Source organism: Lynx rufus, unplaced genomic scaffold, assembly GCF_022079265.1.
Source record: "Lynx rufus isolate CCGP_SWC_20201006 ecotype Redwood Valley unplaced genomic scaffold, mLynRuf1.p SCAF_8, whole genome shotgun sequence".
NCBI lineage: Eukaryota > Metazoa > Chordata > Mammalia > Carnivora > Felidae > Lynx > Lynx rufus.
In genome coordinates, this window is record NW_025814896.1 from 74,204,200 (window position 1) to 74,228,815 (window position 24,616).

The window sequence follows — 24,616 nt, forward strand, 5'->3', positions numbered from 1 at the left end:
GGGTGGCAGTAGGCACTAGTATGCAAACTTGCCATTTTTAAGTCTGGGACATTTAGAAATCATGAATTTGTTATTTAGGGAGTGCTTACATTAGTCCTTCCATCTCCCTTATGATATACTTCTTAAATATGAGAACTGTAACTACTCTCTAATATGTAGCCTACATCTGTATGTATCCAGAACCAAGCAAGCATAGTCCTTAGACTGAAAAATAAGCAGGCTGTGGCTACCAGACAGATGACAGGACTTTCCTCACTCTGCCTTCCAATACTCACAGCCCAACCCATGTCCACCAGACCCAGCAAAAGTAGCTTGATCTTCATAAATAGGCAGACACTGTTTTAGTCCCCTTTACTGGACCAGTGACTCTTCCCCAGCTGACTACTAACAGCTCACAGCTGTTGCCTTCCCCAGAGAACAGCCTTCCCCAGCTGTTGCCCTAAGCTGACTAGCTACCTTGCCCAGAAAATTATGCTTATCTTTCAACCCCCCAGTAGTGTAGAGCTGACAACTGATTAGTAAGGAATACAAAAGGTCAGTACCATAATTCAAAAAGAAGCAAGTCTGGCAGGATTTATGTTCCATAGTCCTCCCCCTGTAATACTAGCTAATACTAGATTTTAACCTGAGTTCACATCGTAGCTTGGTTCTTTCCGCTTCCCTATCCCATCTCACTCCTTCACTTATAATATTTCTCGAGGAGTAGTCTATCAGTAAATGACATGCACTCAAATCCAATTATCACGCTCTCTTTAAGGGAATAGGGAACCTGAGGGCCAAACATATTCCTCTCTGCCTTGTTATGTAACAATCTTACCTTTTCATGATAACCCAAGTTGACTATGACTCACAGAACCTAAATTTGCAGGCATGAGAATTTTATGTGTCATCCTGACTGGCCCATAGAGTGCCCAGATATTTAGTCATATATTATTCTGTGTGAGTCCGTGAGGATGTATTTGAAAGAGAGTAACATTTGAATCAGTAGACTGAATAAAGCAGATCGCTATGAATGTGGATAGCTCTCAACCCATCAGTTGATGGCCTGGAGGGTACAAAAAAGGCTGACCCTCTTTCATATAAAGCGGAACTCCTCCTGCCTGACCGCTTAGCTGGGACATCAGTCTTTTCCTACCTTTGGACTCAAAAAGAAACATTGGCTCTTCTTGGGTCTTGAGCAGCCTGAAACTTACACCATTGGCAGCTCTCTTGGGTCTCTAGCTTGCTGACTGTGGATCTTAAGACTTATCAGCCTCCATATTCACAGGAGCCAATTTCTTCATGGGTGTGTGTATGTATATATATCCTATTGATTCTGTTTCTCTAGAGAACCTTGATTCCACCAAGTGGGTTACTGGGGAATCAGCTGAGCAGAGCCACTCTTTTATCTCCCAGACCCAAGTATTCTACGTACTGGAGATATACCATACAATCATCACTAGTTTAAAGTGTACATTCCATCCTGAAGGATGTTACTATGTCTTCAAAAGATGGAGCGACAAGCTGGCATCACCTGGACACAACCTGAACCATTCATGAACCAAGTTTGGGTTTTTTTCTTCCTTGCCTGCTGGTCTTAGGTCACCCCCACCCCTGCATGAGGCTTTAGGTGTGAGCTGTGGAAGTTGTGTTGGTCAGTTGGTGGTAGTTGACATGAATTCTGGGCCACCTATTCCTGAAGCTAACTTGTGTACTCTGGATCTGCTTGAGCACTATCTTCACCGTACCTGATTTTAGATGGACTCTCTGAGCCCACCTGACCTCATGACTTGGTGTTTCTGTCAGAATCCAGTTCATGATGAGCTGTTCTAATTCTAAAGTCATTGGTGTTCTCTGGATAAACACTCCAACTTTAGCAGGACTCAGTAGGCACTTTTGGAACCTTAAGTGCCTACTTTGGAATCTTAAGTATATGGTTGCTTGTTACAGGTGGTAGATGATCTACTGGGATATTGCTGGGTAGTCCCGGGCCAGTTAAAAACTATTAGTGGGTAAATCAATAATCATGGTTTGATAAAGGCATGGAAACCACAGTCATCCTACCAGACAAGCCATTAGGACCAATAGAGTGAGAAGAATATAAAATGGATGATAGAGGAGAAAAATGAGTAATAATTAATGTGGATGAATCTCAAAATAACTAAAGCAAAAGAGGCAGAACAAGAAAAAAAGAATACATAATGTATAATTCCATTTATATAAAATTCTAGAAAATGAAACCTCATCTAAGGTGACAGAAAGCAGATCAGTGGTTACCTGGAAATGGTGGTGGGGGTTGGAATGAGGTTGATTATCTTGACTGTGGTGATGATTTCATGGGTGTATACGTATGTCAAAACTTGTCAAACTGTACACTATAAATATGTGCAATTTATAATGTCAGTTATATCCCCATAATGCTGTCTAAAAACTCATCATAATGTACACTTTAAATATGTAGAGATTATTGTACATAAATTCTATCTCCATAAAGGTGTAAAAACCAAATTATAGCCCTATGATCAATTGTCATGACAAGGGCTATATATAGTTCATTCGACTAACCCTTCTAAGTTTCCCCCAGAATTTTAACCACAGAATCCTAGAGAAGTTGTGCCTAGATGGAATGAAATTAAAGTGAGAAGAAAATACATTTGTGTTGTGCAAATGGTTGACTACAGTAGATGCTGATTTAATGTTCTGCCCGGATCCTCATTACTGAGACAGCATACCCTTCCCCTCTGGGTGCTGGCTGTCAGTGGCTCACATGTCTCTCCCTTCTGTAGCAAATTGCCCTTTGCTGATGGGAGCCACCAGGCCTAGGAAGTTATGCCCCATCCAGGCAGCCTATAGCCCTAATAGAGACTAACAGAGAGGTACAAAAGACTGATCCCTTGCCTCAAAGGGGGCAGCTCTTTGGTGTGGTTTATGCTCCAGAGCCATCCATCTACAAATAAGACCAAGATTAGAACTTGCCTAAGATCACAACCTTTCTTGGCTTCCCAAACATACACACACTCTTTCCTATTTTGCTTCACTCACTCTCTTATAGGGTTTTCTTGACAAGCCCACCTTCTATCAATCATGTCTGAGGCTTTGGTTATAGGAATCCAACCTAAGGGAGCTCTAGTACAAATCTGCCTACATATACTGAAATCCAACTCCAAGAAGCATTTCCTGCTTGTCCTTGCTGGTGTATATGTTTTTATTTTTTTTAATGTTTATTTATTTATTTTGAAAGAGAGAGAGACAAAGAGAGGGATGGGGAGGGGCAGAGAGAAAGGGAGAGAGAATCTCAAGTAGGCTCCACACTCACCATGGAGCCCGACACCAGGTTCACCATGAACCAGGATGTCATGACCTGAGCCAAGATCAAAAGAGTTGGATGCTTAATGGACTGAGCCACCCAGGCGCCCCTGGTTTATATATTCTAAATGCAACATGGGTCCATATCCATCCTGCTTATAAGTTTTCTCCTAGGTATATCCTTCACATGTAACCATAACCTCTCTGGATCCAAGTTCCTGCCTTATCCCTCTCAGTAGCATGATACTGATAAATCCTTTTCTGTCCTGACTGATGAATTCATGGGTCATGAATAATCCCATGAACCACTATTACTCAACTCCTGATCTGGGTTTATGTGACTAGGCCCCGTTACTCCATGAATGTTTAGTAAATCGTCTCTGAAGGATTAATTGTTCAGGATAATGTGCTGATAAAAAACTACTGAAATGTTGAGAACAACCTCATTAACCATATATCAAAATTAAGTCAAAAGCTTAATTTTGCTTACCTTTCCTGAGTGACCCAATTGATAACTAAATCTAAACGTTTTTCAGATAATCCACATTGGATTCCTTCCAGGGTCAGTTCTGCATCAATAGGATGTCTGCATGCATGACTTGTGCTAAAGATGGCCTCAAAAAATAAGAGTAATGGAAAAGGCTTTCCTCTAATTTTTCCAACAGCTACAGAGAGAAGAAAAGTTTTGAGTTGAATACTTTAAGTAACAGTTTGCTTTTTCTTACTTCATATTATTACTTTCATCTCTTTGCATTTTCAAAAAATTTCAGTCTACAATTATGTACTGATAATGTTTAACTAATGCTTATGGATTAAACTTTCATTGTGGGTAATAACTAAATATTACATACTATATGAAAACAGAGGCAGAGATTAGAATGATGTGTCTCTAACCAAGGAATGCCAAAAGTTGCCAATAGCCACCCAGAAGGTAGGAGAGAAATATGCAATGTAATCTCCCTAAGAGCCTCCACATGGAACTTTTAAAAGTTCAAAGAATATACCACCAGCAGACCACTGTAAGAGATGTTAAAAGAAGTCTTTCAAGCAGAAGGAAAATAATACCAGATAGAAATATGAATCTACACGAAGGAATAAAGACCAGAAATGGTATATCCCATGAATGTAAGTATTTAGAAGCATACTGTTTTATATAATACATAAAGTGGTATAACATCACATAAGGGTAGAGTATGAGAAGTAAAAGTTATGATCTATAAACCTTAAAGCAACAAACAAATAAAACAACAAGGAGTTACAGCTTATAATGAGCAAAGGAGAAAAATGGAATCATGAAAAAATTCAACTAATCCAAAAGAAGGCAGAAAAAGAGGGAAAAACAGTAACAAAGAAGAGATAAGAAAAATAGAAAACAAATAAAACTCAACCATGTCAATAATCACATTAAATATAAGTGATCTAAACACTCCAATTGAAAGGCAAAGATTGTCGGAGTGTATAAAAAAAGTAGAATCCAAGTATATGTTGCCTAGAAGACACTGACTTTATTTATTGGTCTGTTTATTTTTATTTCAAGTTATTATTTTAAATTCTAGTTAGTTAACACATATGGTAAAAATGGTTTCAGGTGTAGAATTTAGTGATTCATCACTTACAAATAACACCCAGTGCTCATCACAAGAAGTGCCCTCCTTAATACCCATCACCCATTTAGCCCATCCCCTGCCCACCTCCCTCCAACAACCCTCAGTTTGTTCTCTATAGTAAAGAGTCTCATGGTTTGCTTCCCTCTCTTTTTTATCCCTTCCCCCATGTTCATCTGTTTTGTTTCTTAAATTCCCATGAGTGAAATCATATGGTATTTTTCTCTTATTTCACTTAGCATGATATACTCTAGCTCCATCCACATCACTGCAAATGGCAAGATTCCATTCTTTTTAATTTTTTTTTTCAACGTTTTTATTTATTTTTGGGACAGAGAGAGACAGAGCATGAACGGGGCAGGGGCAGAGAGAGAAGGAGACACAGAATCGGAAACAGGCTCCAGGCTCCGAGCCATCCGCCCAGAGCCCGACGCGGGGCTCGAACTCACGGACCGCGAGATCGTGACCTGGCTGAAGTCGGACGCTTAACCGACTGCGCCACCCAGGCGCCCCAAGATTCCATTCTTTTTGATAGCTGAGTAATATTCAACTGTGTATGTATATACCACATCAGTTGATGGACATTTGGGCTCTTTCCATAGTTTGGCTATTGTTGATAATGCTGTTATAAACATTGGGGTGCATGTAGAAGACAATGACTTTAAATACAAAGATACAAATAAATCAAAAGTAAGAATATGGGAAAAAATATACCATGCTAATACTAATCAAAAGAAACATGGAGTCACATTTCTATTTTCAAAACCTACTACAAAGCTACAGTAATCAAAATAGTATGATACTGACATAGGATGGATATCTAGAGAAATATAACAGAATCAAGAGTCTATAAATAAACTCTAAACATTTATGGTCAATTGATTTTTGACAAAGGGGCCAAACAATTCAGTGGATACAGAACAGTATTTTCAACAAATGGCGCTGGGATAACTAGATATCTATATGCAAAAGAATGAATCTGGACCATTATCTCACACCATACACAAAAATTAACTCAAAGTAGATCACAGACCTAAATGCATAAAACTCTTAGAAGAAAACACATGATCTTAAGTTAGGCAAAGATTTCTTAGATACAACAACAAAAGCACAGCCATAGAAGAGAAGAGGGTAAATTAGTCCCCATCAAAATTAAAAACTTTTGTGCTTCAAAAGCCACCATCAAGAAAGTGAAAAGAAAATCCACAGATTGGAAGAGCATATTTGCACATCATCTGTCTGATATGAGATTTTTATCCAGAATGTAAAAAGAACTCTCACAACTCAATAATAAAAACACAAATAACATAATTTTAAAATGGGCAAACAGTAGACATTTCTCCAAAGATAAATAAATGGCCAATAGGCACATGAAAAGATGCCAACACTGTTAGTCATTACAGATATGCAAATCAAAACCACAATCAGAGGGGAGCCTGCCTGGCTCAGTCGGTTTAGCGTCTGACTTCAGCTCAGGTCATGATCTCACACTCCGTGAGTTCAAGCCCCGCGTCGGGCTCTGTGCTGACAGCTCAGAGCCTGGAGCCTGCTTCAGATTCTGTGTCTCCCCCTCTCTCTGCCCCTCCCCTGCTCATGCTCTGTCTCAAAAATAAATTAAAAAAAAACATTAAAAAAAAAAACACAATGAGAACACTTATCTTGATGAGCATTGAGTAATACATAGAATTGTTGAATCATTATATTGTACACTCAAAATTAATATATAACAATTTTGTTAACTATCTGGAATTAATTTTTTTTAATTAAACAAATCCACAATAAGATACTTCACATGGTTTAACAAGGCTATAATCAAAAAGACAGACATTAATAAGTGCTGGTAAGGATGTGAAGAAATTGAAATCCTCATATATTGTTGATAGGAATGAAAAATAGTGCAAATAGTTTAGCAGTTCCTAAAAGCGTTAACACAAAGTTACCATAGAGCCATCCATTCCCCTCCTAGGAATTTACCCAAGAGAAATAAAAACAAATGTCTACATAAAAATTTGTACACAAATATTCATAGCTGCATTATTCATAATAGCCAAAAAGTAAAAACGACCCAAATTACTATCAACTGGCAAATGGATGAACAAAATGCAGTATATATCCTGCAATGGAATATTCATGTTCAGCAAGAACAAACCTCAAAAACATTATGCTAAGGGAAAGAAGTCAATCACAAAAAAACATGTTTTGCAAGATCCTATTCATATGAAAGGTCCAGAATAAGGAAATCCATACAGACAGCAAGTGGATTAGTGGTTACCTAGGGTTTGGAGAGGGAGCAGGAGGTAGAAAATGAGGAGTTAACGGTTAAAAATTTATTTTTGGAAGGATGAAAATGTTCTAAAATTAAGTTATGGCAATGTTACACAACTCTGTAGTTATAGTAAAATTATTCAAAAACATGGAGTTTTCTCCAGGAACACAGTAAGTTATATTAATAGGCTAAAGGACAAAAACCACACAATCATTTCAATAAATGTAAAAAAAGTATTTAGCAAATCTAACATTCATCCCTGATAAAATTCTCACCAACCATAGAGAGGAATTTCATCAACGTTGAAAAATCTACAGCTAATATGATGAAAAGCTAAATACTTTATCTCTAAGATCAAAAACAAGGCAATAATATCTGCTCTCACCACTTCTATTCAACACTGTAATGGAAGAGCCAGTGCAATAAGGCAAGTAAAAGAAATAATAGGCATCCATACTGGAAAGGAAGAAGTAGAACTCTTTCTTAACTGATGACATGATTATCTATGTAGAAATTCTAGGAATATACAATAAAAGTATTAGAACTAATAAATAAGTTTAAAGATGTCACAGAATACATGATCAATACACAAAAGTCAATTGTATTTCTATATACTAGCAACAAACAACTTTGGAATGTGAAATAAAAATTATAATAATATAAAAAATATAAAATATTTAAAAATAAATCTGACAAAAGATGTATAAGACCTAAACACAGATTAAAAATCATGTAATTCTTTTTGTTCCTGTGTCCCTTACAAAACTACAAAGGCTCTATGGTAGAAACCTCTTCTGTCATTACATTTAGACTTTGGCTACTTTTATAAACACCAATTTAAACCTCAGACTTATAAAATTAAGTTTAATACCCAAAATGCAGAATGTCATCATTCACTTCTGCATGGTAACATGACCTCATAATCAGTTATCAAATTGTAAATAATTGTTGGAATGGTTTCTTGACTTTGAGTTCACTGAATAAAAACTATAAAATTACACTGCTACATCCACTGGGATAAAATATTGAAAACTGTGCATGCAAAAATGTAAGATGGGCCATTTACACACAATTCACAATCAAGCAATCTCTGTAAATACATATGATCATATGCATTATGTATATGGCAACAAATTTTTGTGTCCTGATAAACATAAAAGAACATTTTTTTCAAACTGTTGAATTTAAAGGGTTTTTTGGGAAATTTTTATGAAAAACAATCTGTATATATTTGACATCAAAAATTTCCATTTAAAATGAAAATAATTAGAAAAATTATCTGTATCTATAAGCTCCATTGAGTATATCTCTCCTGTATTTATACCTCCGTATTTCCTTCTGAGCATCTCATCTTTTAAAAACAGTTTAGTTTTGGGGCGCCTGGGTGGCGCAGTCGGTTAAGCGTCCAACTTCAGCCAGGTCACGATCTCGCGATCCGTGGGTTCGAGCCCCACGTCAGGCTCTGGGCTGATGGCTCAGAGCCTGGAGCCTGTTTCCGATTCTGTGTCTCCCTCTCTCTCTGCCCCTCCCCCGTTCATGCTCTGTCTCTCTCTGTCCCAAAAATAAATAAACGTTGAAAAAAAAATTTTTTTTAAATAAAAAAAAATAAAAAGTTTAGTTTTAAAATAAAAGAATTAAAAAAAAATTTTTTTTAACATTTATTCATTTTTAAGACAGAGTGTGAGCAGGGGAGAGGCAGAGAGAGAGGGAGACACCGAATCTGAAGCAGGCTCCAGGCTCTGAGCTGTCAGCACAGAGCCTGACACAGGGCTCAAACTCAAGAACCGTGAGATCATGACCTGAGCCGAAGTCAGAAGCTTAACCAACTGAGCCACCAAGGCACCCCTAAAAGGACTTTTTTAATTCTGAGCAATACTCAGTTAAGTGCCACCTGTCTAATATTGGTGAATTTCTCTTTTTTTTCTTAATATTGGTGAATTTCTCAGCATAAGATCCACATGCCTAGAAAAGTAATAAAAGTTGGCTGTTTTCCAATTTTGCTGGTAATTACACCTATTTGGGTATTAATTGCAAGCTTTGATTTCTACTAAAACTTATAACCCATACTTTGAACAGATCCAGTCAAGGGGAGAAGAGAAAAAAACCTTAGGAATGTACTAATATCACTTTTGACTTCACCAATTTCAGAACACATCCAAAGAAAGAGTACCTGGGTATTTGTAAGACGCCTGACTTTTTTTTTTTTTTTTTTTAATTTTAGAGAGAGAAAGTGCAAGTGGGGGAGAGGGGCAGAGAGAGAAAGAGAGAGAGAGAAAGAATCTCAAGCAGCCTCCATATTCAACACAGAGCCTGATGCAAGGTCGTCCCATGACCCTGGGATCAAGACCCGAACTGAAATCGAGTCGGACACTCAACCGATTGAGCCACCCAGGCGCCCCATGGATATCTGAAAATTTTTAAGTAAAATACTAAAATTTTCAATGTTAAAAAAAGACCTGAAAACTGAAAATTACAAAATACTGATGAAAGAAAGTTTTGAAGACTAAATAAATGGAGACATATACCAAGTTTATGGGTTCATTGAACCAAATAACCAATATTGTTCAGTGTCTATTCTCCTGAAGTTGATCTATAGATTAAATGCAATCCCCAGCAAATTTTTTGTGAAGTTTACAATCTGATTCTAAATATTTAAATAGAAACATGAAAGAACCAGAATAGCCAAATTAAATTTGATAAAGAAAAACAGAGGTTAAAGTCTAACACTCTCTGTGACTTCAACACTTACTATAAAGCAACAGTAATCAAGACAGTGTAGTATTAGCATCAAGATAAACAAATAGATCAACAAAACAGATTAGACCTAAAAGTATATAGACAATTGATTTTCAACAAAGATATGAAAGCAATTACGTGGAAAAAGTCAACTATCCGGGAACAATTGGATAGTTATAAGCCAAAAAATTACTTTGACCCATATGTTACATCACATATTAAAATTAACTCAAACTTAATCATAATGTAAACCTAAAACCATAAAATCCTTACCAAAAAAAATAATAATAGGAGTTAAAAGCTGAAGATTAGACACAGATTTCTTATGTATAACACTAAAGGCATGATCCATAAAAGAAAAAAAATTCACAAATTGGATTTCAACAAAATTTAATACTTTTCTTAGGAGGCACCTGGATGGCTCACTCAGTTAAGCATACAACTCTTGATTTCTGCTCAGGTCATGATCTCACTATTCGTATGATTGAGCCCCATGTCCAGCTCTGCACTGACAGTGTAGAGCCTGCTTGGGATTTTCTCTCTCCCTCTCTCTGCCCCTCCCCTACTCCTGTTCTCTCCCTCTCTCTCTCTTTCATGTGTGCACATGTGCTCTCTCTCAAAAATAAATAAATCAACTTAAAAAAACAACTTGTCTTAAAAAGATACTTCCAAAAGACTGAACAGACAAACCACAGACTGGGAGAAAATATTTTTAAATCATATATCTGATAAAGGATTTGTATTCACCCAATGGAATACTACTCAACAATAAAAAGGAATGAACTATTGATAGACACAACACATGGATGAATTTCAAAATAATAATGCTGAATGTAAGAAGTCAGTCAAAAAGATCACATACTATTGTAATTCCATTTATATAAAATTCTAGGAAATGCAAATTAATCTACAGTGACTGAAAGCAGGCTAACAGTTGCCACTAAGGGGAAGTGGCCAGATAGAAGGAGATGGGAGGGGTGAGGATGAATCAGAGAGGGATAGCTGAGAGCAATGAGGGAACTTTTGGGTGATACAAATGTCAAAACTTATCAAATTGTGTACTATAAATATGTACAATGTGTTGTGTATATGTCAATTTATAACAACAAAGCTGTCTTAAAAGGAATTAGAGCAAATTTGACAAAATATTAACATTTACTAAATCTTGATAGTGAGTACATGGCTGTTGTATATTTCTTCATACTTTTCTGTATACTTGAAATATTTCCTCATTTAATTTAGAAAAACTAATCATATTCTTCAATGTGACAGCTAAAAAAACAGTAAATGGAAGAGATAGGGCTGGAAGCCTAGCTCTTTAGTCCCCACTTCAATACTCTTTCCATTCTATCAGGGTAAAAAAATGCAATTTGCATACATACATAAGGTTCAAAGAAAAGTGCTTACCCTTAAATTTATTCACTGTCCCAATGTTTTGAAGAATTCTTCTAGGACTGTGTGCTGCAAAACAAGCTGCCTTTTCATATTCACCAAGCAACATTAATTCATTGAACCTACAACCATTGAATTTTGTTATATATTATAATAAATAGTACACACAAAAAAGAAATGATTAGAAATATCTATATCAGACTAAACACAGTAATATAGAAAAACTATAACTACGTTCATTCATTCTGAAAGATGCCCTTTCACTTCTTTCTGTAATATTCTGTCATTTTTTACAGCCTTTGAACCTTACCCTGTACTTTATTCCTATAGTACTTATTGCAAGACACAGAAAATGGAAAAAACTTGAACTGAATTTACAATGGGCTCAGATTTTTTTCTCTTGTGTTGTCTCTAGACGAAGAGATATTGGGAAAAGAAGGGCAATCTGCTTAGAGACTCAACGTAGGGGAAATAGTAATTGAAACACAATAGCTGCAGAACTGGAGATCAAGAGGTGAAGCTTATGTTGCTCTGCCACGAATCAGACTCCCAATTAAATATGAGACTAACACAAGAAGAAAAAATAATAGTTCAGATAACTTAAGCCTCTACTCTTCCTAGGGTAAAATGTCTTCAAACCAATCCTTACCCCACAATTAACAAAACTATGGCAAACAGGATTTACAGTGTTGCAAATGAATTTGAAACCCTAGAGGAGAAAGACCAAAGTCATACTAATGAGCAAAATACATAAAACTTTTAGCCTCAACAAAGTTTCTTCCCTCATGTCTAAAGCTGGTAGACTTGAAGAAGCATACAGTGTAAGGAAATAAAACAGGCTTTGGTGCTGTCCCAAAATGATCTTTGCCCCTTCTCTGTACCACATCAATAGGACAATTAAAAATTATTTAACATATGAAACTAGGAATATTACATATGTTCCTTACATACTGGCCTCACAGGCTATGAATTAACCTCTTAAAGAATAAAGTCTTAGATCTCCTTAAGCCTCTATTATGCACTATATAATAACTTAAGTATGAGGGAGAAATATACCTTTTTAAAACATCATAGGATGGAAATGATGAGGGAAAAAAATGACTAAATTGGTTAGGATAATCTGACTCAAGAAGACATTCTCAAAAAATTTTTGTTAACATCAGACTGATTGTTAGGAAATGCAAAAAAAAAAATACAGTATACATAAAATTTAAATCAACACTCAAGTCACCTATATCCTCTGAAAAATTTCCTAGACTACCAACCTAATATTTTTTACATAAAGAATTTTTTAAATTCTAGGTTATTTTCTAATTTGTTTAGTAGAGTAAAACTGTAAAAATACAAAATCTAGAGACTATAACTCATCAAGATGCTAAATAAGTGCTACACATTTAATAAATATTAAGTATTTACTTAATAAATAAATAAATATTACATAAACGTGATAACATTTTCACAAGGAAAACCAAAGCTTTTAAAATAATTTGTCTTTCATAGGGTGCCTGGGTGGCTCATTTAGAAGAACATACAACTCTTGATCTTGGGTCGTGAGTTCAAGACCCATGTTGGATGTAGAGATTACTTAAATATTTTTAAAATTATTTATTTATTTAATATTTGCCTTTCAATGTAGGAAAGCAAAATTTCAGCTTCTTTTGCCTTGCCTGGATCATCTTCAAGCAGTTCCTCAATAATGCCTTGGTCACCTGTAAATATTGAAAGTACCACAGAATATTTAAGATCAATCAATAGAAAATGTCAGCAACTTAATGCTATGGTTTCTAACAGCACCAACCTCTTTTTCTTTTTCTAATTAACTCATCTTTTGGGGTATTTTTCTTAAAGTTTATTTATTTTTGAGAGAGAGAAAGAGAGGGAGGGGCAGAGACAGGGGGAGAGAGAGAATGCCAAGCAGGCTCTGCACCATCAGCGTGGAGCCCAAGGTGGGCTCAAACTCACAAACCATGAGATCGTGATCTGAGCTGAAATCAAGTCAGACTATTTAAGTTTTTTAATGTTCATTTATTTATTTTTATTTTTTAAAATATGTATTCATTTTTTAGAGACAGAGAGACATAGTGTGGGGGAGGGGGGGAGCAGATAGAGAGGGAGACACAGAATCTGAAGCAGGCTCCAGGCTCTGAGCTGTCAGCACAGAGCCCAATTCAGGGCTGGAACTCAAGAACTGTGAGATCATGACCTGAGCCAAAGTTGGACGCTCAACCAACTGAGCCACTCAGGTGCCCTAAGTCAGACTATTAACTGACTGAGCCACCCAGGTGCCCCAACAGCACCAACCTCTTTTTTTTTTTTTTTTTAATGTTTATTTATTTTTGGAAAGAGAGACACAGAGTGTGAGCAAGGAAGGGGCAGAGAGAGAGGGAGACACAGAATCTGAAGCACGTTCCAGGCTCCCAGCTGTTAGCACAAAGCCTGATGCCAGGCTCAAACCCACAAACCGTGAGATCATGACCTAAGCTGAAGTCAGACACTTAACCGACTGAGCCACCCAGGTGTCCCCAGCACCAACCTCTTCTTAAAATGAGTGGCCTCCCTGTCCCTCTCTCCTTTATTATCAGGTACATTTTTAGCTTTCTCCCTTTGGCTTACCACATCCTCTATTTACCAATTATGTGTTAGCTGTTGAAGGAAGAAGCCCATAGGGTAATAGAGAGCTAACAGAAGTAAGTACGTTTTTTATTTCTTCAAACTTAGCCTAGAAAAGTCATCACCCTTTAGCTTTCTGGGGGAAAAGATGATGTTTTCCATTATTTTTGGTAATTAAAAAATACAGATAAATTACCATGTAAATCTTTAGTTTTCTGAATTTGCTCCACGAAATCTTGAAATGAGCTGCTCATATCAGATTTTACCCATGAAGTAAGTGCATTTGAAATAATCTGCAGTCTTTGATGACTACAAAGAAAAAAAAAATCAACAATACACTGAACCTAAAATCAAATACAATATTAGAATAAACATAAATAAAAGCTTCAAACTTAAAAAATATACAAGCAATCTTCATACCGAAACTGTAATTCTTTGTTTAAATTTTCAGCTAAATCTCTCCGTTTTAATGTCACCATCATTTCCTCATCTAAATCTGCCTTCCTCTGAACCGGTACATATTTTTTCAACATAACCTGTTTAATTTCGGCATATTTATCTTCAAGATGTTTCAAGTATTTAGTGAGAGCATCTAAACTGACGGATTCTTGGAGAGTCATGCCTAGGGAAAAGGGAACAAATCAAACAAGCCAAACCATGCGGGGTAACTAGTGCTCAAACAGCAAGTTTTAGCAAAATAAATCAGTTTACTATGTTATGAAATAATTAAAAAATGATAGCATGAACTTATAACTTACAGAACATAAACAGAATTAGCATACAATTTTAAATGTGTAGCAGTTTTAAACATATCATCAATGAAGACTGTCCAAACCTGAGTATCTTAAAAAGTTTTAATGACCTCATTGACACACCTTGCAAGCCTCTTAAATATCAATGCGACTCAATACCACTAAGAGTTTCTGCCTAACGAGTCAGGATTTTTGTCCGAAGATTTCTCTCTAGCCAAATCTTTCATTCATCTACTATAGTAAGCCCCAGGGTAATGTTTATTCTTTCCAATGCAAAGCTTGTAACATTTGCTAAACCTTCACTCCTCTCTTCCTTATTGCCCCCTGTATTCGTTATTCTTAACAACCCACTCACACATACTTAAAATGATTCTCTTATTCAGGCCAATTGTTACCTTTATTATTATTATTTTTTTAATGTTTATTTTTGAGGGGGTGGGGAGAGGGAGATGGAGAGGGAGAGAGAGAATCCCAAGCAGGTTCTGAGCTGTCAGTGCAGAGCCTAACTTGGGGGTCGAACTCATGAACTGTGAGATTCCAACCCTAGCTTAAATCAAGAGTCGGATGCTTAACTGACTGAGCTACCCAGGCGCCCCCAATTGTTGCCTTTAAAAGGCAAACCTCAAAATTCTCTCCCAGAAACTCCCCTGGATTAATGCTACTCGATTTTTAATCATTCCCTTACCCTGAATCCTCTCAGCATTTAATCAATTTGACTTATTCTCTCCTTATTCATATGTACCTTATTTGTAATTTGATAATCATAATTTTATATTTGAAGTGAATCTAGTCCCTGCTTCCACCAAACACAGGATGATCAACCAAACTCAGGTGAAATGCTATGTTATGGAGCAGCTCATTGTCTTCAAGACATAGCTTCTTCTACTGAAACCAGAGTGACTTCCTAAAATTTCCATCTATGGACTCTGCCTCTGGATAAACACTGGTTGAAACGCTTAAAAGTTTTTTTTTTTTTTTTAATTTTTTTTTTTTCAACGTTTATTTATTTTTTTGGGACAGAGAGAGACAGAGCATGAACGGGGGAGGGGCAGAGAGAGAGGGAGTCACAGAGTGGGAAACAGGCTCCAGGCTCTGAGCCATCAGCCCAGAGCCTGACGCGGGGCTCGAACTCACGGACCGCGAGATCGTGACCTGGCTGAAGTCGGACGCTTAACCGACTGCGCCACCCAGGCGCCCCTACGCTTAAAAGTTTTTAATACAGTTATCTATTCTCAAAGTCGTCCTTTTCTTCAGGATGAATATTTGCAATTCTTCTATCCATTCATCATAAAAACTTGTCAACTCCTGATGAATTCCAGGATATACTCCAAAGTTTCTTAAAATGTGACTTAGCTGAAGATGAAGAACCAGTGAATACTGACATCAATGTCAATCAACCTGGAGTCCTGTCTAAAACTGTTTGTAAAGTCTGGCTGAAGTCCTGGTACACTTCAAGATATACACACTGCAGCACATATATACTAATTTGTGTAATAGGTAATAACTGAAAACAGTTGGAATTTTAAATATTTTAAACAAAATACAGTACCTGGAATAGGTTTTGAAGGATCTTTGGAGAAAGTGTGATATTTTGCTTCTTTTGCATCATACTCTGCCCTAAGTTGCTTCATTTGGTCTATTTGCAATTGAATTTGTGAGGAATTATTTTCAATAACCCTCATTCTGAAAAACAGAAAGGCTTTCTTATATTTCTCTCAATGAATTTAGTTACTTAATCATAAGATTTAAAGTAAAACAGGTTAAATCATTATTTTGGCTAATTATAATTTTGAACCATTATGGACTTAGGTGGAGGTTTATAAAACAATGCCCATAAATGGGGCGCCTGGGTGACTCAGTTGGTTAAGTTTCTGACTTCGGCTCAGGTCATGATCTCATGGCTCATGAGTCTGAGCCCCACGTCAGGCTCTGGGCTGACAGCTCAGAGCCTGGAGACTGCTTTGGTTTCTGTGTCTCCCTCTCTCTCTGCCCCTTCCCTGCTCATGCTCTCTCTCTCTCTCTCAAAAAATAAACAAACATTTAAAAAATTAAAAAAAAAAAAAACAATGCCTGTAAAAAGTTAATTAACCTCACTAGTGAGGAACAGTTTTCTTTCAGAGCATCAATAAAATCTTACACTATGATTCACAACCTCACTGGAAATTTGTATGTGTAAAACATAATAATCTGGCCACAAAGTACTATGTCTACTTCCAATAGTTGAAAATTACCTTTGCAATTAAAATTATTTTTATAATTGTATTAGTTTCCTGTGGCTGCTATAACAAATTGCCAAAAAACTTATTGGTAGCTTAAAACAACAGAAATTTATTCTCTCACAGTTCCAGAGATCAGAAATCCAAAATCAGCAACACTGGGCCAAAATCAAACGGCTACACTTCCTCTAGAAGCTCTAGGGAAGAATCTGTTCCTTGCCTCTTCCAACTTCTGGGGGCTGCTGGCCTTCCATGGCTACATCACTTCAATCTCTGCCTTAGTGGTCACACTGCCTTCTCCCCTTCTGCCTGTCAACACTCCTTCTGCCTCTCTTTTATAAGAACACTTGTGATTGTATTTAGGGTCCACCTGGATAATCCAGGATAATCTCCCTATCTCAAGATCCTTAATGTAATAACATCTGTAAAGGCCCTTTTTCCAAATAAAGTAAATTTCCAGGTTCTCAGGATTAAGACCTGATATCTTTAAGGCAATTATTCAGCCTCCCATAGTAATTATGATCCTAGCGCAGGAGGAACGATAGTTACTTCTTTGAGATAAAACTGACTTATTCCAGAAATGGGGATCTTAAAGACCAAGAGGTAGATATAAATTTCTTTTAAGCATTATTTGAAGTTCACTGCCTATCTTATCACTGATATGTTGGCCCAGGGAAGAAGTAACAGATTAAAATAAGTTAGATACATAAATGTCAGAGTTTTTGGCAAATTAAAAACACATTTGTCAGTACAAAACTGCTGCCTACATCTGATTACTATACAGAATTCCTGGTGACTACAGATGGCTGAGTAAGAGCCTGCAGCATTTATGAAAGAGGGACTGTAGAAATAAAACATCCTTTGGCTTTCATCCAATAAAGTTAAGCTTGTGGAAGAAGAGCATATTAAAAGTAAACAGACTTCCAAAAGAATTGAAAGCAGGGACTCAGATACTTGTACATAAATGTTCAGAGGCATTGTTCACAATAGACAGAGGTAGAAACAACCCAAGTATCCATCAAAAAATAAACAAAATATGGTATATTCATACAATGGAATATTATTCAGCCATAAAAAGGAATGAAATTCTAATATATGTTATAACACTAATGCAAAGGTATCTAATTGTTGCTCCTTTCTATAACTACTTTTAGGATCTTTTTATCTTTGACAGTTTCACTGTGATAAATCTAGTTGAGAATCTCTTATTATTTATAATGCTTGGGATTTTGGAGGCTTCTTGAATCTGTGAATTGCTATCTCCCACCAGGTCTTGAAAATTTTCAGCCATTATCTCTTCAAACATTGTCCCATTATTCTTTTTTTTTTTTTTTTACTTTAATCCATTATAGTTAACATAGTGTTATTTGGTCACAGATGTACAATATAGTGATTCAACAATTCCGTACATCACTCAGTGCTCATCACAAGCATTCTCTTCTGAATTCTTTTTTTTTTTTTATTTTTTTTAATGTTTATTTTTGAGGCACTAAGAGACAGAGCATGAGTGGGGGAGAGGCAGAGAGAGAGAGAGAGAGAGAATCGGAAAGAGGCTCCAGGCTCTGAGGTCTCAGCACAGAGCCTGACATAGGGCTTGAACTCACAGACTGCGAGATTGTGACCTGAGCCCAAGACGGATGTTCAACTGACTGAGCCACCCAGGTGCCCCTCTTCTGAATTGATTAGCCAGGACTTTCTCACTCCATCCTCCATGGATGGATCCTCCTTTTTTTATAATAGCTATATTGAATATCATTCATATACCTTAAATCCACCCTTGTATACAACTCAGTGAATTTTAGTATATTCAGAGTTCTAAGACTATGACTTCTGGATCCAGAATATTTCATCACCCTAAAAATAAGACCCACATTCATTAGCATTCTGCTGAACAGAAGGCAACTTTCTATGCAGTCCCCAAGGGTTGAGCAGTTTACTTCTGGTTCACTCTACAAGGGTATAGCCCTTTAATGTCCCAGCTTTATATGATGAGGATTTCCCAGTAGACTGGACCCTTGGGTAGATCCTAGGCTTTGTCTTTTGTCCCCCTGAAGCTTATAGTCACTAGTTTTAACAAGGGCTCTCAGGGCCAAAGAAGCATTACTGCTCCTCTTACCTTTTATTACAATTTCGCGCTGATAATCTCTTACTCATTTGCCAGCTTCCTGTTTACTTTTAAAAAGATTTTTAAAAAATATTTTAGGTAGCATTTTTCCCAAATAAAAAGATCTATCTCAACATCTAGCCAACTTTATTACCAGAAATGGAGGTCAAATTTTGCATAGTTTTCCAAGATGATTTGATATAATCTATAAAAATCATGTACCCATTATTTACCAAATGGAACACTTGAAAATATAACACTACTCAACAAGAAAGCATCTTATCCCTTCCCAAATTACGTACTGTTGTGTTTCAGAGGATTAAGTGCTCTAATTCCGACAGTAATCGTGAAATTGTACTATCAAATCTTCGACATAAGAAATTACCTGGAGAAATTATCCGCATCCTTCATTTTATAATACTACAATGTGCCTCCAATTATCCTAAGAGATATTAAAAAATTCTCCAATAAAATTATTATTTTTCACTTGAAAGAAGTAAAAAATTTAGTTATTTCAAGTTGGTAGGAAAGGTCACCTAAAAATATAGCTTTAAAATAAAATTGAGGGGTGCCTGGGTGGCTCAGTAGGTTAAACATCCGACTTCAGCTCAGGTCATGATTCTATGGTTCGTGGGTTCAAGCCCTGAGTCCGGATCTATGGTGACAGCTCAGACCGTGGAGCTTGCTTCATATTCTTTGTCTCTCTCTCTCTGCCCCTCTCCCACTTGCACTCTCGCTCTCTCTCAAATGGATAAACATTAAAATAAATAAATAAAGCCATATCCAAAAAAACCCAAATCTGTTTAAAACAAATAAAATTAAATTAAATAGAAATTCACAAAGACTGAGAACCACTGGTTTTAGTTACAGTGACTAGTTAATATAACCAAATAATATCATCTTTTGGGCTACTTACTAATATACTTACTTTGCTTCAAGTTGGATTGTTCTTTTCCTGTGATATACCAATGCTATGGGCTCTGCTGCCAAAGCTTTAAGTTTTCCATGAAGACAAAATGCAGTCTTTTGGCTTTCCTTTATTGTCTCAATAAAGTCATCATATTCTTTTTTGATTGAAGTAAGAATGGATTTGTATGCAGTGACATACTCTATTACCTGAAATGTGATTTTTCTGCCTATGGTACTCAATTTTTTTCTAGAAGATGATGGAAAAAAAGCCTTGCAAACAGCATTGTAGATTATTTCTTAAATAAAACATGATGAACAATTAGAAGTCTTAAACTTTAATTCCCAGTCAAATGTGACTATTAAAGACAATTAACATTTACTGAATATGTATTTTGTGAATCATAATACTGTGAGCTTAAATATTTTTGCTTTACTTAATATGAACACAAACATTTTATGATGTCAGTTAAAACCAATATGAGATCTAATTTTTCAATTATAGATATTTTAAATATAATTACCTATCATCCCTTACTATTTCTAAATTTAGTTTCTGACTTCATTCAGACCTTAAAATCTTGGATTCCCTTTACCTCTCTGTTTTTCTAACCTATGAGCTCCTACTAATACTCTCAATTACCAAATGGTACCAAAACCCACTACATATTCATGGTTTCCTATGGTGTATACAGGTACAGACTATCTCAAGGATAACAAAAGAAAATAGAAACAGTGGTTGCCTGCAAAGAAGCAAAGAAAAAGCAGGGTCTGAGATGAAAAGGACCTGACTTCTTTCCATTGTCTATTCTTTACTGGTTTTCTAGTTCTTTTCCTTTCTTTCTGTGTTTCTTTGTTTCTTTCTTTTTCTTTCTGTTAATCTTGTGTATGCATTACCCATGCAAAAGTAAATAAGAAACATTTTAAGAAAGTTAAAAAACAAAAAAAGTTATAAATTTATGGTTTACAAATTCTATGTACAGGGAATAGATGTGATCAATTCATAATTTTCTCTGAAAGCTATAATAATGCTATCTATCCCTGCTACATCTTTAGTCTCTGTTATCCTCCATTGGTTTTCTGTTAAACAATATCTAGAAAATATTATCTGGTCTACAAGATATCTGGTCTATCAAGAAATAATGTAAGGAGATTACTGATCAATGGTAAATACCAGGAGAGGATATGTGAGTGGGAAATACTGGTTGTCTTTTTTTTTTTTTTTTTAATGTTTATTTATTTGTGAGAAAGACAGAGACAGGGTGTGAGTGGGGAGGAGCAGAGAGACAGAGGGAGACACAGAATCTGAAGCAGGCTCCAGGCTCTGAGCTGTTAGCACAGAGCCCAATTCAGGGCTCAAACTCAGGAATGACGAGATCATGACCTGAGCCAAAGTCAGATGCCTAACCAACTAAGCCATGCAGGCACCCCCTGATTGTCTTTTTGACATATTTACCATATTTTTGACATACTTTACCATATTCCCCAGCTATTCAAATCAGGAGAGCAGCCACCCAGGAACTTTTAATAAGACAGAGGGCATTAGTCTGTAGTCTTCCAAATTAATACCCTCCTGTTCCTGGCCATCCTCCACTTCCCATGCCTCTAGGACACGCCACAACAATCCAATATAACTAAGATACATTAATGGTAAGAAAACAGACGTTGTGACACTACAATCAGCTCCCACATCTGTTGCTAAAAGACACAGATTTCAGAGGAACACTCATGGGAACCTTTAAGAATGCATAGAAAACGCATAAAAGTCAAGGAAGCACACTGGCATGCTACAGGTAGAATCCAGTTTTGCTTGACTCACAGAGTATTTTTAAATGTAGGAAATTTCACCAAAAACTGTATTTCTAGCTTCTCTTGAAAATTCTGAAACATCTACCAACAAGAACCACCATTCCTTAACGGCAATAATGAGCTGGAGCTTTCAATTGAATTTGTTCATTTTACCAGAGTCCTCGTGATTTCTTTTCTTATAGCCAACCCACGTAACTCTTTTATATGGCCTATTGGCCTCTATATCATTTAAGTTTGACACTCAAATTTGCATTAAACTCAAGAAGCCAGAGCTATACTTACCAAGTACAGAGATCTGAGGGAGAAGAGGAATGGCAGCCATTCCACCTCAGCCCCTACTGATGAACACAGACTATATGTACATGCTTCCAGAGACACAAAAGCTAGCCACTTTCCAGAGCAAGTTGCCTCCATAATTCACCATTTCTGTAGAAGCTCACTCCTCCTAGCTTTGGTCTTCCGTGCTTACTAAGTCTTTGCCTCTCTCTAAACCCACACTCAATTCTTATTATCAGAATAGAATCTCAGGTGCTCCTTGTTTTGATTCAGGCACTGTTCTCCAGGTCAAATCCTCTGTGATTTTAAGCAGAATTTCGTATCAGTTCTCTGATTCCAAGTATTCAGAGATGCAAGTTAATACTTTCATCTTTTCCCAATTAGATCCTTCCAAGAGGGAAGGAAGATTAGAGAAGGCAGTCATTAATAGTTAATTAACAATCAAATATGCTGGAATAACATGAAAATGGAAAAACAGATTATCTAGACAAAGCAGAAGAAAAGTTTCTTTAAGGACCAAATAATTTCTATTTCAGATACCCTCTCAGTCCTGAAGAATAGGATTCTTTACAAGGCACAAATGTATCATTTATAACTGTACAATGGACAGATAGTCCACATGGAAATCTTGCTAGAAAACACAGATTTCAGAGGAACACTGAAAAGGCTGGGAAAACAGGACTATAGATGTAGTCTATTACCTTTTATATAATCTCATGTCTTTTCTCTAAGAATTAAATTTATCAACACCACCTCCAGAATGACTTCACTAGAACCATGCTAATTTAAAGCAGACAATTCTTCATGTATGAAAACTTCTGACAAATTAGCAGAGCCCTCTGCAGGTCCTCTGTCCCCCTCTCTCTCTGCCCCACTCACACTATCTCTCTCAAAAATAAATTAACATTAAAACATTTTAATTAAAAAAGAAGAAGAAACCTTCTGACAAGTGCCAGCATTTGGGCATGCAAAGATAAACATGTCACAGTTATAACTCTCCTCTGATTTCAGATAAGTAGAGTCTTAGTATGATTCTTGATATTTACGAAACCCATTCAAAACACTACTTTTAAACATTTATCCAATACATTCCTTAATGACTCAAAAACCAAAAGCAGTATCATTGATCATAACATACAAAATGAAGTTAATTTGCCAATGTATCAATTCTGAAAGATAATTTTTCTAGATGACTTAAAAGAAAAGACTTGTTTCTGGAATGCCTGGTGGCTCAGGTGGTTAAGCTTCTGACTTCAGCTCAGGTCACGATCTCACAGTTTGTGAGTTCAAACCCAACAACAGGCTCACTGCTGTCAGTGCAGAGCCCGCTTGGGATCCTCTGTTCCCCTTCTCTCTGCCCCTCCCCAGCTCGCACACACAAGCCGTTGCTCACGTGAGCGCGCTCTCTCTCTCTCTCTCTCTCTCTCTCTCTCAACAGTAAGTAAATGTTAAAAAAAATTTTTTTAAAGAAAGAAAAGATTGCTTCTGGGGTGCCTGGCCGTGTCAGTCAGTTAAGTATTGGACTCTTGCTTTCAGCTCAGGTCACAATCTCACAACTCCTGGGTTCAGGACCCAAGTTGGTCTCTGCACTGACAGTACACAGCCTGCTTGGGATTCGCTCTCTCAAAATAAATAAATAAACTTAAAAAGAAGACTGTTTACTTTATACTCTTATGTATCTGCGTGAATTCTATTTTTAAAAAACATTTATTCATTTTTGAGAGAGTGCGAATCAAATGTTATATAAAGCCATAACATTTTCTAAACTCATCTCTGTATTTCCAGTGTTGAGTCCAGTCAAACCTCTTGTTTACTGGACCTATCTAGACCTCTAACTCACAAGGGGTTCCAATTTAATATGCTAGATCAAATCTAAGCCAAGACTAGCGATATCAGAAACCCAAAACACCACCAGGTTCCTGCCTTGCAGCCCAATTCCTAACAAGTAAGATATTTTCAGATAGAAGGCCAAAATGATGTTAGAAGATACCACTAAATTATTGTTCAAACACTGATAGCCTGCACTTAAGCTAAAACAATCAAACCACTTGATAACTATCTATGATAGAAATCCAGCACTGTACTTTCCCCATTAATCCCTTTCCAATACACTGGATGAACTTCTCAAAATTGACAAATGAAGTTTAATCAAATAATCAGTGATGTTACTAAGGCAGGAATATTGCCTCAGTTGTCAAGACAGACCATTTCTACCACAAGAAAACTCCATAATCTTAAAATAGCATTATGATACCTTATCAAAAACATTTCGGTATATGATGTAATATTCATCAGCAGGTCCTTCCTCATTACAGCCCACTCTTTCAGTTTCTGTAATTATGTATCTTTGCATACTTTCCAAAAATTCCTTGTCACTTCTACTAATGATAGGAGGGAGAACTGCATGTTTATTTATTTCTTGGACTGACATATGTCACAATCTGCACAATGGTTCACCAGAGAACAGTTAAGCCTCGACCAGCTTTTGCAACAAAGCCAAAACTTTGATAAGCCTGAAAGAAAAAAAGACCAATGATTAATCTGAAGCTTAAAGTAAAATTAATATTTATTTATTAAAATAAATTAAGTCATTTCTAATAAATTTATAAAAAATTAAATCTGGCCTAAAAATGTATTTTTCATGGGAAAAAACTTCCCAT

General features: G+C 36.4%; 1 protein-coding gene across 1 annotated transcript in view; it reads right to left on the minus strand.

The window, feature by feature from the left end:
- CLHC1 (clathrin heavy chain linker domain containing 1) overlaps positions 1 to 24,616 on the minus strand; it is a 40,505-nt gene that overhangs the window by 11,535 nt on the left and 4,354 nt on the right. Inside the window, exons 2-9 of the mRNA XM_047069250.1 lie at positions 24,211 to 24,469; positions 19,894 to 20,081; positions 16,195 to 16,328; positions 14,314 to 14,515; positions 14,090 to 14,202; positions 12,908 to 12,992; positions 11,299 to 11,405; positions 3,776 to 3,950 (exon numbers count right to left, since the gene is read on the minus strand). Of these exons, the coding sequence (XP_046925206.1) occupies positions 3,776 to 3,950; positions 11,299 to 11,405; positions 12,908 to 12,992; positions 14,090 to 14,202; positions 14,314 to 14,515; positions 16,195 to 16,328; positions 19,894 to 20,081; positions 24,211 to 24,387 (1,181 nt within the window). The 5' untranslated portion in view covers positions 24,388 to 24,469. The remainder of the gene's footprint in view (positions 1 to 3,775; positions 3,951 to 11,298; positions 11,406 to 12,907; positions 12,993 to 14,089; positions 14,203 to 14,313; positions 14,516 to 16,194; positions 16,329 to 19,893; positions 20,082 to 24,210; positions 24,470 to 24,616) is intronic.